The sequence below is a fragment of the Scylla paramamosain genome, unplaced genomic scaffold, assembly GCF_035594125.1.
Source record: "Scylla paramamosain isolate STU-SP2022 unplaced genomic scaffold, ASM3559412v1 Contig85, whole genome shotgun sequence".
NCBI lineage: Eukaryota > Metazoa > Arthropoda > Malacostraca > Decapoda > Portunidae > Scylla > Scylla paramamosain.
In genome coordinates, this window is record NW_026973750.1 from 217907 (window position 1) to 234745 (window position 16839).

The 16839-nt window shown below is 38.0% G+C and overlaps 1 protein-coding gene across 4 annotated transcripts in view; it reads left to right on the plus strand.

The window, feature by feature from the left end:
• LOC135098828 (uncharacterized) overlaps positions 1–16839 on the plus strand; it is a 92036-nt gene that overhangs the window by 23410 nt on the left and 51787 nt on the right. For all 4 annotated transcript variants that reach the window (XM_064001227.1, XM_064001224.1, XM_064001225.1 and 1 more), the window contains exons 6-8: positions 11158–11276; positions 11405–11587; positions 13322–13388. In XM_064001227.1, the coding sequence (XP_063857297.1) occupies positions 11158–11276; positions 11405–11587; positions 13322–13388 (369 nt within the window). The remainder of the gene's footprint in view (positions 1–11157; positions 11277–11404; positions 11588–13321; positions 13389–16839) is intronic.

Here is a 16839-nt window from a genome sequence, read left to right on the forward strand (position 1 = left end):
TCTTTACCCTCTTGTGGCCTCATTGCACAGGACTTTCTACAAACTGTCATCATTATTCTCTCCACCTTCTTCACTCTTTCTTTCCCTTTACTGATAAAGTCTGGAGGTAAAGAAGGCAGTAGGCACCTGCCAAAATGATAATTACTCTCAGTGAGGTCTAAAGCCCTGGATTAGGGGGCACTGTGAACTTATTCATTAAACCCAGCTGTGACCTCACTGAACATTTCCCTTTGTGGCTCACAACACAAGGAGGCAGTCACAGCCTGCCATCTAAAGACAACTTTCTTCCTCCACACAAAACTACAAGCATCTAATAATAACACACACACACCCTTCACTCAAAAATTCAAAATTATCATGGTGACTCCTACACCAGCCTCGGAGTCCCCATCTGGGGAGGGGACCACAAATATCCCCAGGTCGGACTGCCCTTCTGATAACAACCCTAAGTGTCTTGACACTCCCCTCAACTTTTTCTTCATTAACTTCTGCAACATTCGTAGTCTAAGGTCTAATTTTCAATCTGTGGAACATCACCTCTCCTCTTCTAAACTTCATCTTCTTTTCCTCACTGAAACTCAGGTGTCTGAGGCAACTGACAGTAGCCCCTTTTCTGTTCCCTCCTACTTTCTCTATCCTCATTTTCAGTCCAAAGCTGGATGTTGCGTTTATGTGCGCAGTGGCTTAACTTGCTCTCATGCCCATGCTCTTAAATCTTCCAAGTTTTCCACCATCTGGCTACAACTACAGTCACTCAAACTAAATTTATCTGTGCTGTATACCTCTCACCTAACTTCTCTGACTAAGAAATTCTTTGACTACTTGACTTCCAAAGTGGAGTACATTCTGACTTCCCTTTTGCAGAGATCTCCTTTCTTGGAGACTTCAATGTTCATCACCAGCTTTGGTTTTCCTCTCCCTTCACTGACCATCCTGGTGAACTAGCCTTCAAGTTTGCTATCCTCCACGACCTAAAGCAATTGGTGCAACACCCTACTTGTATTCCTGACAATCTTGGAGATATGCCCAACATTCTTGACCTTTTCCTGACTTCTAATCCTGTTTATGATGTCACCCTCGCTTCTCCATTGGGCTCCTCTGATCACAATCCCATATATGTATCTTGTCCTATCGCTCCAATCCCCCCTCAGGATACCCCTAAGTGAAGGTGCCACTGACATTTTGCCTCTGCTATTTTGGGGGGACCTGAGGAGGTATTTTCCTGATTTTCCTTGGAATGACTACTGCCTCTGTGTCAGAAAACCATCTTCATGTGCTGAGTGCATAACACAGGTGATAGTGTCTGGCATGGAGGCGTACATTCCTCACTCTTTTTCTCGACCTAAACCTTCCAAACCTTGGTTTAACACAGCTTGTTCCCGTGCTATACATGATAGAGAGTTGGCCCACAAAAGGTACTTAAGCCTTCCATCACCAGAATCTCATGCACTTTATATTTCTACCTGGAACCATGCCAACTACCCAAAAACTAATTCATTAACAGAAAGTGTCAAAATCTTTCAAGATCTAACTCCCCTTGTGATTTCTGGCATCTAGCCAAAAATATCTCCAATAACTTTGCTTCTTCTTTCCCTCCTTTATTTCAACCAGATGGCACCACTGCTATCACATCTATCTCTAAAGCTGAACTCTTCGCTCAAGCCTTTGCTAAAAACTCTAGCTTGATCTAGTAGTTGGAGTGTATTAGTAAGTGAGAGCGAGCCTCTCCTCAAAAAGGCATGTGAACAGATTTTGCCAGTCTCTGGGAACAATTCTGGGAAGTATCACCTCTTCACCTTGATCCATAAGATAAAGTTCTAGATATACTGCAAATGTATCCAATGAAATAATTGTTTTCAAGTATTTTAAAAACTATACTAGAAATGTTGTTTTAGTTGTCGACTACTGTAGTTTGTTTGGAATCAGGTTATGGAGTCTTGTGCTTGTGATTATGAGATTAATTGACAAGAGTATAAAAATCAATTTGGAAAAGTGATGGTAATATTGTAGAATCCTTTCCAACCATTATTATTATTGGTTGTTTTAATTCCCTTCTTTCGTAGACATGTTTGAATAGACATAGAATGCACCAGAGTGAGGGGAAATGCCAACTCCCCTGTAACCCCCAAACACTGTTCGAATGTGTCTATGAAAGAATGGAACTCAAATAATCAGTAATAATTGGGAGAAAAGTCTTTAAAATATTACCACAGTGGCTTCATTTTGAACTTGGTGAGATGTATGTATGTACCAGTTAATAAAAACCACCTCACCAGCCACCGTGTAGCCTACAGTCTCCTACGCCTGTAGCATATATAGCCTATAATATTTTTATTTGGTGATCCAGTTCAACATTTCACATTGTCAATATGATGTGCTATATTCAGTTAAATAAATATGTTTTTTTCCATCTGTTTGCTAGCCCAAGCTTAATAAAGCCCAGTTAGAGCATATAACATGTCTCTGACCAAGAATAACTAAAACTTAATGTTTTTTGCATTAGAAATACTTAAATGTTGCAATTATCATGTGAAGATGCTGTAAATCTTTGAGAAGAGGTGATGGAAATCGACAGCTCTTTCAATGTGGCAGGTGATCCGCACAGTATAAATGAATCATAACTCGCATGGGTAAGGGCGCTTGAATGCGTGCATTTATAAATGCCTTAATCTTTTCTTTATGATGATGGATATTATTTTCCTTTAGCACAGAAGTTTATTGATACTTTATCACATTTTTAACGTAACTTTCAGTAGCATATGAACCTTTGGTGTCTGCAGTGAGTTGACACTAACACCACAGTTTAAAAAAAAAATTAGATGTACTAAGAATCAGCTACATTGGTATTAGTAACTACTAACACCACATTTAAAAATTCGGGCCAATATCTTGATTTTAATAGCTAAAGTTATACTGCCTTAAAACCCTACATTTTTAACATATAAAGTATACAGTGCTAAAAAAACCCTTTTTCTGCTTTAAAAGGAATTATTCCCTAAGTATTTTACAGTACAGTGTCTTAGTGGTTTTTCTGAAAGAGGCTATCAGGCCTGCCCATCCAGCTCTGTACTTTGGGTTATGGTTGTGCCGGAGGTGGTGGCAATAGTCATTGCTGAACTCATAGACCAGTGTGGCAGGGTAAATCAAAGGGCAGGTGCGCAGCATTTGGCCTTATTGACAAAAGCCAAAATCTACACATCCAGCTAAGACGCCAGAAGTGTGTGCTCTCCTCACAAACAAAAGATGCACACCATTGGTAAAGCACAGCTCATGCACAAGTTAAACATTATTAACATGCTCCCTCTCTTAAACAGAACTCAAAAAACTCTCTTGCATGAACAACGAAAAAAAATTCACAGGAAATAAGTGTTCCTACCATCTCATTCACAACCAGTCCAGTTGACTGGTATTTGTTTACAATTTCAAGGATCCATTTTAAAAAAAAACCTAGCAGTTCTCTAAGGATTTCTCCTTTCTTTGTCAGTACATCAGCCAACTGTGCTTTTGAATCAACTCAAAAAATATTTTAACTCGCCTTTTTGAGCCATTTCTTTGAGAACAGCTATGTCAATTCTTGATCTCTTCTGAAACATTTTCAACTTAGTACATATTATCCTAAAGTGAATGGTTGTCAACATAGAGTTCCACAGGCAGCTTGCTTTCATTACCATACAATATCTGAGACAGCATTCTTCCCAGGTAGTAGGCCATATCCACCGCTTCTACAGCTGATAGTGTTTCAGCAGCAAAGATGCTTTTCACAGTTCTTCTTGTTTTCTTTGCCTTCCAGTACAAAGGACAACAATTTCTATTTTCACCCATGAAAAAAATAACAGCCCCCAGTGCTACTCACAGTTCTTATTTTCTTTGCCTTCCAGTACAAAGGACAACAATTTCTATTTTCACCCATGAAAAAAATAACAGAGCCCCCAGTGCTACTAAATCCATCATGAAGATTAGCAAAGGAAGCATCACTGAATACAACTAACTTATACTTAGAGATATCACCCTGGTCTGGGAAGTACATTGAACTCTAAAAAGTACAGGCTTTCCTCAGACACTTGTTTGCTTTAATCAGATCTACAACTTTAGGATTGCCCACTTTACAGCTAAGCTCCAGAACATCATGTATGTCAGGTTTTGAATTAATACATAACCACTAGTTGACCTACTAGACTTCTTGGACTTTCCTCTTCCTCATCATTACACTCCACATTTTTGTTCAGTCCTCTTGCAGCACTTACATTTATACACTCAAGAGATTTACAATATTCATTTTAACAAGGAGTGATACCATGTTCATTCTGCACAATAGCTAGACCAATATATCTGAAAATAGTACCACTGCTCTCTAACTTGAAAATTGTTTCCAATTTGAGCACTGACAGCATTTTCAAATCTCTTTGTTCCTACCCACAAGAAATCATCTACATGCATAAAAAACATACCACATAATTTTCCTTCATGGTGCCAACAAAAAGGAAAGTCTTGACTGTAAGATACCATTTCCTTGCTGCATCATTAAGTCTGTGTACACATTTTTCCAGTTTCCACAGTACACTGCTATTACAACCTGCCTCAACAGGGGGAATAAGATACACTTCACACTCAAACTGTTCACTCTATAGGAATGCAGTCTTGATATCAATGGAATTTGCTGCCCACTTCTTTGAAGACAGTATAGCAATGAAAGACCTCAAAACTTCCTTGCCAACAATGGGAGAGTCAGACTGAATTTCTTTTTCTCAAATCCTCCAGCAACTAGTTATTCTTTAATTTTCTTAATTCTATTACTGCTTTCCTTTTCTGTTACTATCTGACACTGCTTTTTGATCCATTTTTGGAACTTCCTTATATACTCCAGAATTCTTCCAGCTTTTCAGTTCATCTTTTGCTTTTTCAAGTTCAAGATTTTTGGTATTTTCACAAGTCATTACTGTTTCACTGATATTCTGCAGTTCCAGCATTTCATCTTCTTTCAGTACTGGCACCCACTTTTCTTTGTCTTTGTCCCAGTAAAGGGCTGGTATGTGTCGATATAAGTGCTTAATATTCCTGTATTTTCCTATAATTTTTCAGCACGATTATGAATAGTGACTGTCTGCCATTTATCTGGCTCCTTTTGCAGGAAGCTTACTCTCTGTCCAATCTTTGGAATACTTTTGACTACATCACTGTCCTGAGACATGTTTTCTTCTCCCTCCATTTCATCACAGCTTTCATTTTCTACAACATTTTTCACTGGATTTATAACTGGCTCTCTTTCATTTCTCTTGCTCCTAACTTTTCTCCTTTGTCTTCTTTTTCACTCTGATGCTTTGGCATGTCAAGTAGTGCAGATTTTCCTTCTTTAGTGTCTCTTCTCAAATTGTATGGCTTCTCTTGAATATGTGTTTCATGGGCTCTTAAAAATATATGAATCATATTTCAGAATTAGTTTTCCCATCTTGACCAATAACTTTAGTTGGTCCTTTCCATTCCTTTTGCTCCTCTCTCTTAAAATAGACTTGTTCTCCATTTTCAAATGTTCTACAAGTTGCTTTTACTTTATGTCTAAGTGCTCATTGTATTTTCTCAGATGTTTCAGCAGCAGTGAAGGCTTTCCTTGCTGAGTGGCTAGCATTGAGATGTTTAGCAACCATCTCACTAGAAGTTGTACCTTCCAGTGCAAGAATTTGATCACTCAAGGTACATGGCAAGCTAGGATTCCTTCCAAACACAAGCTGATATGGGCTGAAGCCTCCTACCACTTGAAGACAATTTTTTGCATTGGCTGCCCATGCTAGAGCCACTTCACAATTCTGGCTGCTCTGTCACTATTTTTGTCACCATTTCATCACTGACTGCATAATTGTGCTCATATAGGTCATTACTAAGGAGGAATGTGTTGCTGTGTGCATCACTTGAATGTTCATGTTCTCACACATTTCTAAGAATGTAGTGTTGGCAAACTCACCACCATTGTCACACAAAAACTTCACAGGGGCTCCCAGACCAGTTCCCAACCATGTCTCCATTATTTTCTTCACTATCTTCTTGGATTCTTTACTTTTTGCCACACATGACTTTGAGAACCTTGTCGTCATGTCCACCATATGCAGAAAATATATTTCTCCTTTCTTATACTCTTTCAGGTCTACTGCAACAGTTTTGTTGTACTCCTTTGCCATATTCACACTTATAATTGGCCTTGATGGATGTCAGACTTTGTCCATGCTTCATATGTCGCTGACATCTCATCCTTCTTGTACCACTTGTCCAAATGTTGCAGCAAAACACTGACTCTATTGTCACTTCCCAGCTTGTCAATGTCCACTTCCTCAAAAATCTTGCTCCTCACCTCACTTCCTTCTGGGAATGATAGGGTGATTGTAACTAGATGTTTTTTTTCTTCTTTCCAACATTAGTGACAAGCTTCCATGTGTTCAACTCGTTTCCAGCAGTTATAACTCTTGTCTCTGCCAAAACTTGGCACTGGAGCCTTCTGCCACAGTCACCCATCTTAACTTTGTCTTTTCTTCTTGATTGGCACTAAATTTTCTTACTCCTGCCACAACTACACTCTGCTACCACTTGTTGAACTTGCAGATCAGTGTGTCAGGGTAAATCAAAGGGTAGGCATGCAGCATTTGGCTTTATTGACGAAAGCCAGAATGTACATTGCCATCTAAGACAAGATGCCAGAAGTGTGCCTTCCTCACACAGACAAACAAAAGATGCATGCTATCTGTAAAGCTCAGCTTTAAAATCCCCATAATACCATTTGCTTTATTTATGTTCTGTGCCAGGCATTCAGAGAAGCCTAGTTTGCCGTCTATCACAGCTCCAGCATCTTTCTCCGAGGTGACTTCCTGCATTGGCACTTCCATGTAGCATCCTTCATTTCCTGTGTCACACTTTCCAGTCCACATATACTTACATTTCTGTGTATGAAATGACAAGAACCACTTCTTAGACCAATTTCTCGTATAGATTATGTCCTCTTGAAGAAGTTCTTTATCTGTTTGACTCCTGATATTCCTGTACACTTCGGTGTCATCTGTGTATGCTATTTCCAATAACTTAAGGTAAATCATTGATATATATATATATATATATATATATATATATATATATATATATATATATATATATATATATATATATATATATATATATATATATATATATATATATATATATATATATATATATATAACTATATAACTATATATATATAACAAATAATAGTGGCCCCAACATTTAACCCTGAGGAACTCCACTCTTCACATCATGCCAATCAGACTGATAGCCATTCACAATCACACTTTCTCTCCTACCAGCCAGGAATGTGTCCATCCACCTCCAGTACTTCCCTCTGATGTAGCTCTTGATTTTTTTCCAGTAAACTCCAATGCAGAACTTTGTTGAAGGCCTTCATTAAGTCACAATAGATCACATCCACAGCACCACCCCTTTCCAGTGCCTGAGTGCAGTCACCTATTGCAAAATTGTTGAGTGCCTGGCAGAAATCCAAACTTTCTTGCTGTAGAGTTGATTTGACTTTGTGTGATCCATAATTACTCTCTCTCTGATAAGTGACTCCATCAGTTTGCCCATTACACTTGTCAGGCTTACTGGTCTGTAATTCCCAGGATCATTACCCTTACCTTGTTTAAAAATTGCAGTTATATGTCCTACTTTTCAGTCTGTTGGAAGTCTTCTGTCAGTAAATGACTTGTCAAAAATAATTTTCATGGGTTTTATAATCTGTTCTGCCTCCTTTATGATTTGTGGATGTAGTCTGCCTGGTCCCAGTGATTTGTTTTGTTTCAATTTCTTTATTAGCTTTCTTATTTCTTCTACTATAAACTCTGTGTTTATCAGTGCTGGGACTTGCTTGATTGGGAGGGTTGGCAAGTCCCCTGTTGGTTCATCTGTAAAAACTCACTGAAATAGTCAGCCAGTATGTTGGCCTTTTCCTTAACTGTGTTAGTCATAACTGTGTTATCACCATTTATGTAGAGATCTGGTATGCCTGATTTCTTAGTTGATTTATCTTGGACATGCTTCCAAAATACCTCAGGGTTTTCCTTCACATGACTTGCAATAGTACGTTCTTTGTTTCTTATTGCTTTTCTTGTTTCATTTCTCACTTGTTTATTTATTTCCCTATACTCCCTGTCCACTTCCTGAAGTTCTCTACCGTTGTTTTCTTCACACTTCGTCAGTTGTTTGAGTCTTGCTTAAGACGCTTTTTTCTTTTGATTCTTGACCACAGTTTTTTGGTTCATCAGTAATTCCTTGTTAGTTCGTTTCCTTGGATGTCCAGACTTCCTTTACTGGTACACATTCTTTTATTGCTTCATCCACTCTAATTCTAAACTTTGACCACGTGTCCTCTGTCTTCCTCACCTAAGTACTCCTTCCAATTTATGTCCAGTTTACATCTCATCAGGTCATAGGCTGCTCTCTCTTACATGTATCTTTTGGTTTTACAAGTCCTGTCTTGAACTTCTGCATCACAGGTGGAAGTAATGCAGGCATGATCACTTTACCCAGTGGGACTTTCTATTCTAATTTCTCTAACTGTTTCTTCCTCACTGGTAAATACTAGGTCTATAACACTTCCTCTTGCCTCCTCTCTATACTTTGTGATGTCTTTAATGTGTTGTGTCAAGATGCTGTCTCTCACTATCTCATCAAACTTGTACTCTATACTGTTTCATTCTCCTGTTGTGGTGTAGTTTATCCAGTTAATGTTTGGTACATTGAAATCCCATGAAATTATCTTGTATACTATTTGTTTATTGTTTATTTCTTTCACTAATTTCAGTAGTTTTTCATTCTCTCTGGTTCAACACTTGGACTTCTATATATGGATGTAATTAATATGGTTTCAGTCGTTCCTTTAACCTCTGCACACAGATACTCGCAGTATTTTTGTTCCAAAGTTATACCATTAAAGTTTACATCTTTACATACATAAATTAGCAGGCCTCTACTTTCTTTCATTAGTAATATTTTTTCAATTATTTTATACTCATCAATACTATATTTCAATGATAATATATTAAATCTGAAATTCTTAGGTTTAATTTCTTGCAGTGCTTTGATACAAGGCTTCTCTCCATTATCCTGTACTCTTATTTTCAGTTCCCTTAGTTTATCTGGAGTAAGCACATCCACATTGCTGAACATAACATTAAATTTATTTACACTATTTTCAGAGGTTTGAGATTTACATATATTGATCTGGCCTCCCTCCACTTGGTGGCGCTTTCCTTCCTGTATTATCAAGTTCCTCTTGTTCTGTATCGTGTTCCTCGCTTCTGCTTTGCCCATGTCCTATACTGGGTTCCTCATTCCCACATCGCCTGTGTCCTTTATCTCTGTGCCTTCCTCCATAGTGTTGGGATGCCTGGCCCTAACCTCACTGCTGGATCTCATTACATCTTCCTCTCTGTGCTGCCTTCTCCGTCTCACCAGGTGCCTGTCCCACGGGTCACCCGTCACCACATGGAAGTTTTCTCTCTCTCTCTCTGACTTGCATTCCTTAGTCTTGCTTCTTCTCTCAGCTCTGTATCCTTGTTTCTTTCCTCTTTGTTCATATCATGAGAGACAGTAACATTCCTTACTATTTCCCAGTGTTTGCTATTTGTGTCCTTTAATATGTAGGCATTTTTCATCACTCTGTACTTCAGTCCTTCTCTCTTGGTTACCTCAGTTGGTCTTCTCTTCTTGAGGTTGCTATTTCTGTCATCCTTGTTGGGCTCTCCATTATACCTCTTAATTCTTTTAATCCCCATCATATCATCGTCAGATATCTCCACTCCAGCCACTTCACAAATTTCATGAATGATAATTTTGTCATGCTAAATTTTCTCTGACCTAAGACCAATATTAGCATTCCTGGTAATATGCTCAGGCACACCAATGACCATATGTTATTCTTCATGTCGAGTCTATTCTGTACTTCAGGTGCAGCTTTCTCCACAAGATCTTTGTCAATGTCCAACTTGCATTGAGCCTCTTGTTCATGCATCTGTTTCATCTCTTCCTTCAGTACATCCCTGTAAGACTCTAGGGTAGGTTTGACATTGGTGCACACCCTCACCCTCACCTCAATTATGTCACTAGCATTTTACTCCACACCTGCCAAATCCTTCCTCATTGTCTTAAGCATCTCTTCTGAATACGTTTCCAGTAATTTGAGTTTTGACTCCATCTCATCTTGCCTTCCCTGGAGTGTTTGTTGTCATTTGTGATGTTATTTTACCACTGACCACATTGCATTTATTGCAATACCAGTGAAGGGATTCAAGTTCATGACTCATTAAGAACTTGTAAACTTCTATCTTCATCAATGCTCTCACAGGTGATATGATGCCACATATCACATGAATTGCACTTTAAAGCCTCATTCTTATTGCTTACATTACCTTTGCAGGTGCTGCAAGTATTTGGCACAGCGCCCCACCTACTTCTCCCAGCGCCAGCTGAGCTCTGTTTACCCTTCGTCACGGACCTCAAATATTTTATACACACTCTTGCTATGGGTGCCTATGGGTGACTTGTGCCATCCTTGATTTATATTAAGGACTATATGCCAGTATGCACTCAATAGACTCAAAAGTAACAAAGTGAAGTACAGTAAAAATCCCTCTCATCCGGCATTCGAGTATCCGGCAGCTTCAAGTATCCGGCACATTTTTCCCCGAGCCTTAAAATCAATAAAAAATCAATGTGTACTCATAAAATTGATTAAAATTCCCGCGCGAGGTATACTTTGTCCCCTCGCCACCAGAGCACACTGCTTCGTGCCACCTGCGGCCCACTGCACTGTGTTTACTCAGTGACTCAGTCCCGCGTGTGCACTGTTTATCGCCTGACGTCTTCATCATGCCTAAAGTTGTAGAAAAGAGGAAGCGTGTTGAGTCTACACTTAAGCAGCTGATCAGATCAGCTGATCTTTGTTATGGTAAGATGCGTGAATGTAGGGTGGTGATTGTGGACATAATTTCACTTCTATTCAAGTATCCGGCATGTCGGCGGTCCCATTGATGCCGGATAAGAGGGATTTTACTGTAAGTGCGGGAGCTACACTGAACACATCTGCTTGCTTCCTCTGCCAAAAATAATTATAAGAATATTATTTATCTCCATCTTACATTGCAGATGATTTCTGCTCAGTGAGCATCTGTGGAAGTCAAGGAACAGGAAACACTGACAAGAAAGAGATTGTCAGAACAGCTCACTCATTCCTGAAGAAAGCTTTCAATGGTCTTATTGAACCTGTAAGTTCTTTGCTGTTGTATTTCTGTTGTTATTTTCTTCCCAGTTTTCTTTCCTTAATTTGACTCCTTTTTATATGTGATGGGCAAAGTTAAAGTGCATAAGAGGAGACAAATGGATGCCATTGCAGTGTGACTGGTTCATGCTGCAATTCCTGGAGCTGGAGAAGGAGCTGTACGGACAGGAGTCGGCCATTAGTGTGTTGGAGCGGTACAAGAGTGACCCTTGCCATGCCCCAGCACATCACCTCGCCTACCACTTCTACAAGAACCTGGTTCCAGGATCAGTCATGGAGCAACTAATGGAGCTGGAGGTGCTTCTGTCTTCTCACTTCTCTTAATTCTTTTTACTCCATGTTTTGTTTTGTTGCAAGCTACCTGTGAGCAAGAGAGCAACTAATGGAGCTGGAGGGGCTTGTCTTCTCACTTATCTTAGTTCTTTTTACTCCCGTGTTTGTTTTGTTCTGTTGTGATGAGTGAGTGAAGAAGAGAGTAACTAATGGAGGTGGAGGTGCTTGTCTTCTCACTTATCTTAGTTCATTTTTACTCCATGTTTTGTTTTGTTTTTGTGGGACCAGCCCACATGGGACAGATTCACACAACATTCTCTTTTCCTAAATAAATACAAATGTATGCAACTTTTAGAATTCTCAAATACAAATATGAAATGTTGTGTATGTGCAAAGAGAAATACAAATTTGATCCTATCCGTGCCAAGTCTGAAGTGAAATCAACTCTAAGGTAAGTACTTCATGAAGCAGCTGAAATGGTAATAGGTAAGGTTATATAAGTGATATGCTATATCTTATATAAATATATATATATATATATATACTCGTATATATATATATATATATATATATATATATATATATATATATATATATATATATATATATATATATATATATATATATATATATATATATATATATATATATATATATATATATATATATATATATATATATATATATATATATATATATATATATATATATATATATATGTGTGTGTGTGTGTATGTGTGTGTATATCAGTAAAAGAACTAGGAAAGCTTAATCGGTAAAAATAGGAAGACAAATAAGTTAACGGCCAACCACTTCATTTGTCTTTGTATTTTTATTTAGATTAAACTCAGATTAAGATTTCCCAGGAGTAGTTCTTTTACTGAAATTTTAAGGAGACGGTATAGTACGATATATATATATATATATATATATATATATATATATATATATATATATATATATATATATATATATATATATATATATATATATATATATATATATATATATATATATATATATATATATATATATATATATATATATATATATATATATATATATATATATATATATATATATATATATATATATATATATATATATATATATATATATATATATATATATATATATATATATATATATATATATATATATATATATATATATATATATATATATATATATATATATATATATATATATATATATATATATATATATATATATATATATATATATATATATATATATATATATATATATATATATATATATATATATATATATATATATATATATATATATATATATATATATATATATATATATATATATATATATATATATATATATATATATATATATATATATATATATATATATATATATATATATATATATATATATATATATATATATATATATATATATATTGTACAGTTGGCTCCATAATTTTCAGAACACATTATGGCAAGGTGAAGGTGCCACCTGGCTTGACCATACAGCAGAGGAGAAAATTCCCCCAGGGTTAGGTTAACAGGGATGGAGAAGCTGTTGGCAATGCTGCCTAAGACAGAAACATGTGCAGTATTGCCAACCGCTTCTCCTTCCTAGTTATCCTAACCTTGGGGATATTTCCTGCTCTGTTGTGTGTTGTGCCAGACATTGCCCTCCCCTTGTGATGAGTACTAAAATGTTTGGAGCTCACTGTATCAAATGACTCATGCATTGTAACAAATGTCTCTCCGACAGCACATCAGTAGAGCGTGTCCCAAAGACCCCCTGGTGCTGGAGCAAGTGAACCTCTACCTTGACAGCTGTAAGTCCACTGCTTCATTTCCTCATTAGCTCCTCTCGTTAGTTCAGTGTGCTGCATCAGAGTACACCTCTGAATGTCATTTACTCTATGTTTTTTAAGTTATCACATGTACAACACTCATTAGTTCAGTGTGGTGCATCAGAGTACACCTCTGAATGTCATTTACTCAGTTTTTAAGTTATCACATATACAACATTTTCTATCTTTTTTTTTTTTTTTTTTTTTTTTTTTTTTTTACCCTAGAATATTTACCTGTGCCTTATCAACTGAGGGTCAGGATATGATATATTTATTCAGTACAAAGTAAGCAAGCCTGTTTCCTCAGCAGCCATGTGGTGCTGTAAGTTGTGATGACACTACATTCTGTGCTGCCACACTTGTTTAGAAGTGTAGACAGTGATGGTGTGTACTGCTTAACCAGTCCTGACATCTTTGTATTAGGGGCAGTAGTCGGGAGTGTCAGCAATGCAGATTGATAATATTAATGTTAATGATTCACAATTTTTGTGTTGGTGATTAACAGTGATTAGTTTTTATTAACAACAGCCAGTATTGGTGATGGAGGAGGTCGTTGGTGATATTTGGTAGTGTTAAGGTAAGTTCTGTAACTTGGCTTACCTTGATAACTTGTCAAAGTGTGTCTCTAAATTTCCTTGATTCTTGTGCATGAAAATGCTTTAACCAGCACCTGAATAGTTGTTCAGTGATGTGTACTGGCAAATGGGCTGAGGAGTGGAATTGTGAGGCATTGAGTAGTGTAGTCGTGTGAAAAGTTTTTAGGGAAAGGAAGTGTTTTTGGTGTTGATGGCCTTGGAGAAAGTGTATTGTAGGAGACACAGGAAAGGGCTATGGTATGTTCTGAAAGTATTGTCTTATTGTTTCAAGTATTTGGGATTAACAGTTACAGTGAATGGAAGAGTCAAGATTGGTGAGGTGCAGAGTAAAGACAGGTAAAGTACTGTGACTGAGAAAAAAGGATCTTCAAACATAGGACACTGGATATAAGTGTAAAGAGAGGGAATGGTGATGAAACATGGAAGATGGGAATAATAGAGAAGAAACAGGTGAATGTTAGGAAACAAGGTGTTTGAGGAGAATGTGTGGAGTAACTTGGAGGGACATAAAGAATGAGGTAAGAAGAACTAGAGTTGGCTGGATGGGCAGATCAGTGTGTGTTTGGATGGTTTGGGCATGTGCAGAGGATGGAGGACAGAAAACTAGTAAAGATAATAGTGAAGTCAGATGTGCTCAGTGAAAGGTTAAGAGGAAGACTATGCCTGGAGTGAATGAACTGTGTGAAGAGAGCACTACATGAGAGAGGAATGACTGCAGCTAGCAAGAGTGATTCTGTGTGATAGAGGTGAATGGAGAGTGACCGTAGGGAGTGCATGAAAATGACATGGTCTCCTCAACCACTGGGAGGGGATGTAGACACACATGGAGGTGTCTATTAGCACATGGTCTGAGTTAGAGTGCAGGGGGACTCCATAGGAAGCAGCCTGCATCTGCTGTGGTCTCTGGATTGGAGTAGGTGCGGGATAGGGAAGAGTTATTAATCTTATTGTCTGTAGCTTTCCTGGATTTTTGCACTTCTTGACTGGGGGCTGTGTATTAAGTACAAGTAAACATCACCGGATGAACAATATTCTGTGGTTCGCCTAACTGCAAAAGTCTGCAACATATTGTAAAGCACCATTCTGTCTGATCTTTTTTTTTTTTTATTTTTATATATATGTAGGAAGGACACTGGCCAGGGGCAACAAAAATCCAATAAAAAATATGCCCACTGAATTGCCAGTCCCATAAAAGGGTCAAAGCAGTGGTCAAAAAATTGATGAATAAGTGTCTTGAAACCTCCCTCTTGAAGGAATTCAAGTCATAGGAAGGTGGAAATACAGAAGCAGGCAGGGAGTTTCAGAGTTTACCAGAGAAAGGAATGAATGATTGAGAATACTGGTTAATTCTTGCGTTAGAGAGGTGGACAGAATAGGGGTGAGAGAAAGAAGAAAGTCTTGTGCTGCTGGGGGGGTGAGAAAAACTGGCAGAGATGTCTCAGAAAGCCTAACTTCATAGAAGCTGTTTTAGCTAGAGATGAGATGTGAATTTTCCAGTTCAGATTATAAGTAAAGGACAGACAGAGGATGTTCAGTGTCGAAGAGGGGGACAGTTGAGTGTCATTGAAGAAGAGGGGATAGTTGTCTGGAAGGTTGTGTCGAGTTGATAGGTGGAGGAGTTGAGTTTTTGAGGCATTGAACAATACCAAGTTTGCTTTAGATCATTAATGAATAATAAGAAGAGAGTGGGTGACAGGACAGAACCCTGAGGAACACCACTGTTAATAGATTTAGGAGAAGAACAGTGACCGTCTACCACAGCAGCAATAGAACAGTCAGAAAGGAAATTTGAGATGAAGTTACAGAGAGAAGGATAGAAACCATAGGAGGGTAGTTTGGAAATCAAAGCTTTGTGCCATACTTTATCAAAAGCTTTTGATATGTCCAAGGCAACAGCAAAAGTTTCTTTAGATAGGTAGGAAATTAAAGCAATAGGATGGTAGTTTGAGGGATTAGAACAGTTACCCTTTTTAGGAACAGGTTGAATGTAGGCAAACTTCCAGCAAGAAGGAAAGGTAGATGTTGACAGACAGAGCTGAAAGAGTTTGACTAGGCAAGGTGCAAGCACGGAGGCACGGTTTCGGAGAACAATAGGAGGGACCCCATCAGGTCCATAAACCTTCCGAGGGTTTAGGCTAGCGAGGGCATGGAAAACATCATTGCGAAGAATTTTAATACATGGCATGAAGTAGTCAGAGGGTAGAGGAAAGGGAGGAACAAGCCCAGAATCGTCCAAGGTAGAGTTTTTAGCAAAGGTTTGAGCAAAGAGTTCAGCTTTAGAAATAGATGTGATAGCAGTGGTGCCATCTGGTTGAAATAGAGGAGGGAAAGAAGAAGCAAAGTTATTTGAGATATTTTTGGCTAGATGCCAGAAATCACGAGGGGAGTTAGATCTTGAAAGGTTTTGACATTTTCTGTTAATGAAGGAGTTTTTGGCTAGTTGGAGAACAGACTTGGCATGGTTCCAGGCAGAAATATAAAGTGCATGAGATTCTGGTGATGGAAGGCTTAAGTACCTTTTGTGGGCCATCTCTCTATCATGTATAGCATGAGAACAAGCTGTGTTAAACCAAGGTTTAGAAGGTTTACGACGGGAAAAAGAGTGAGGAATGTATGCCTCCGTGCCAGACACTATCACCTCTGTTATGCGCTCAGCACACAAAGACAGGTCTGTGACACGGAAGCAGTAGTCATTCCAAGGAAAATCCGCAAAATACCTCCTCAGGTCCCCCCAACTAGCACAGGCAAAATGCCAGAGGCACCTTCGCTTAGGGGGATCCTGAGGAGGGATTGGACCGATAGAACAAGATAAAGATATGAGATTGTGATCGGAGGAG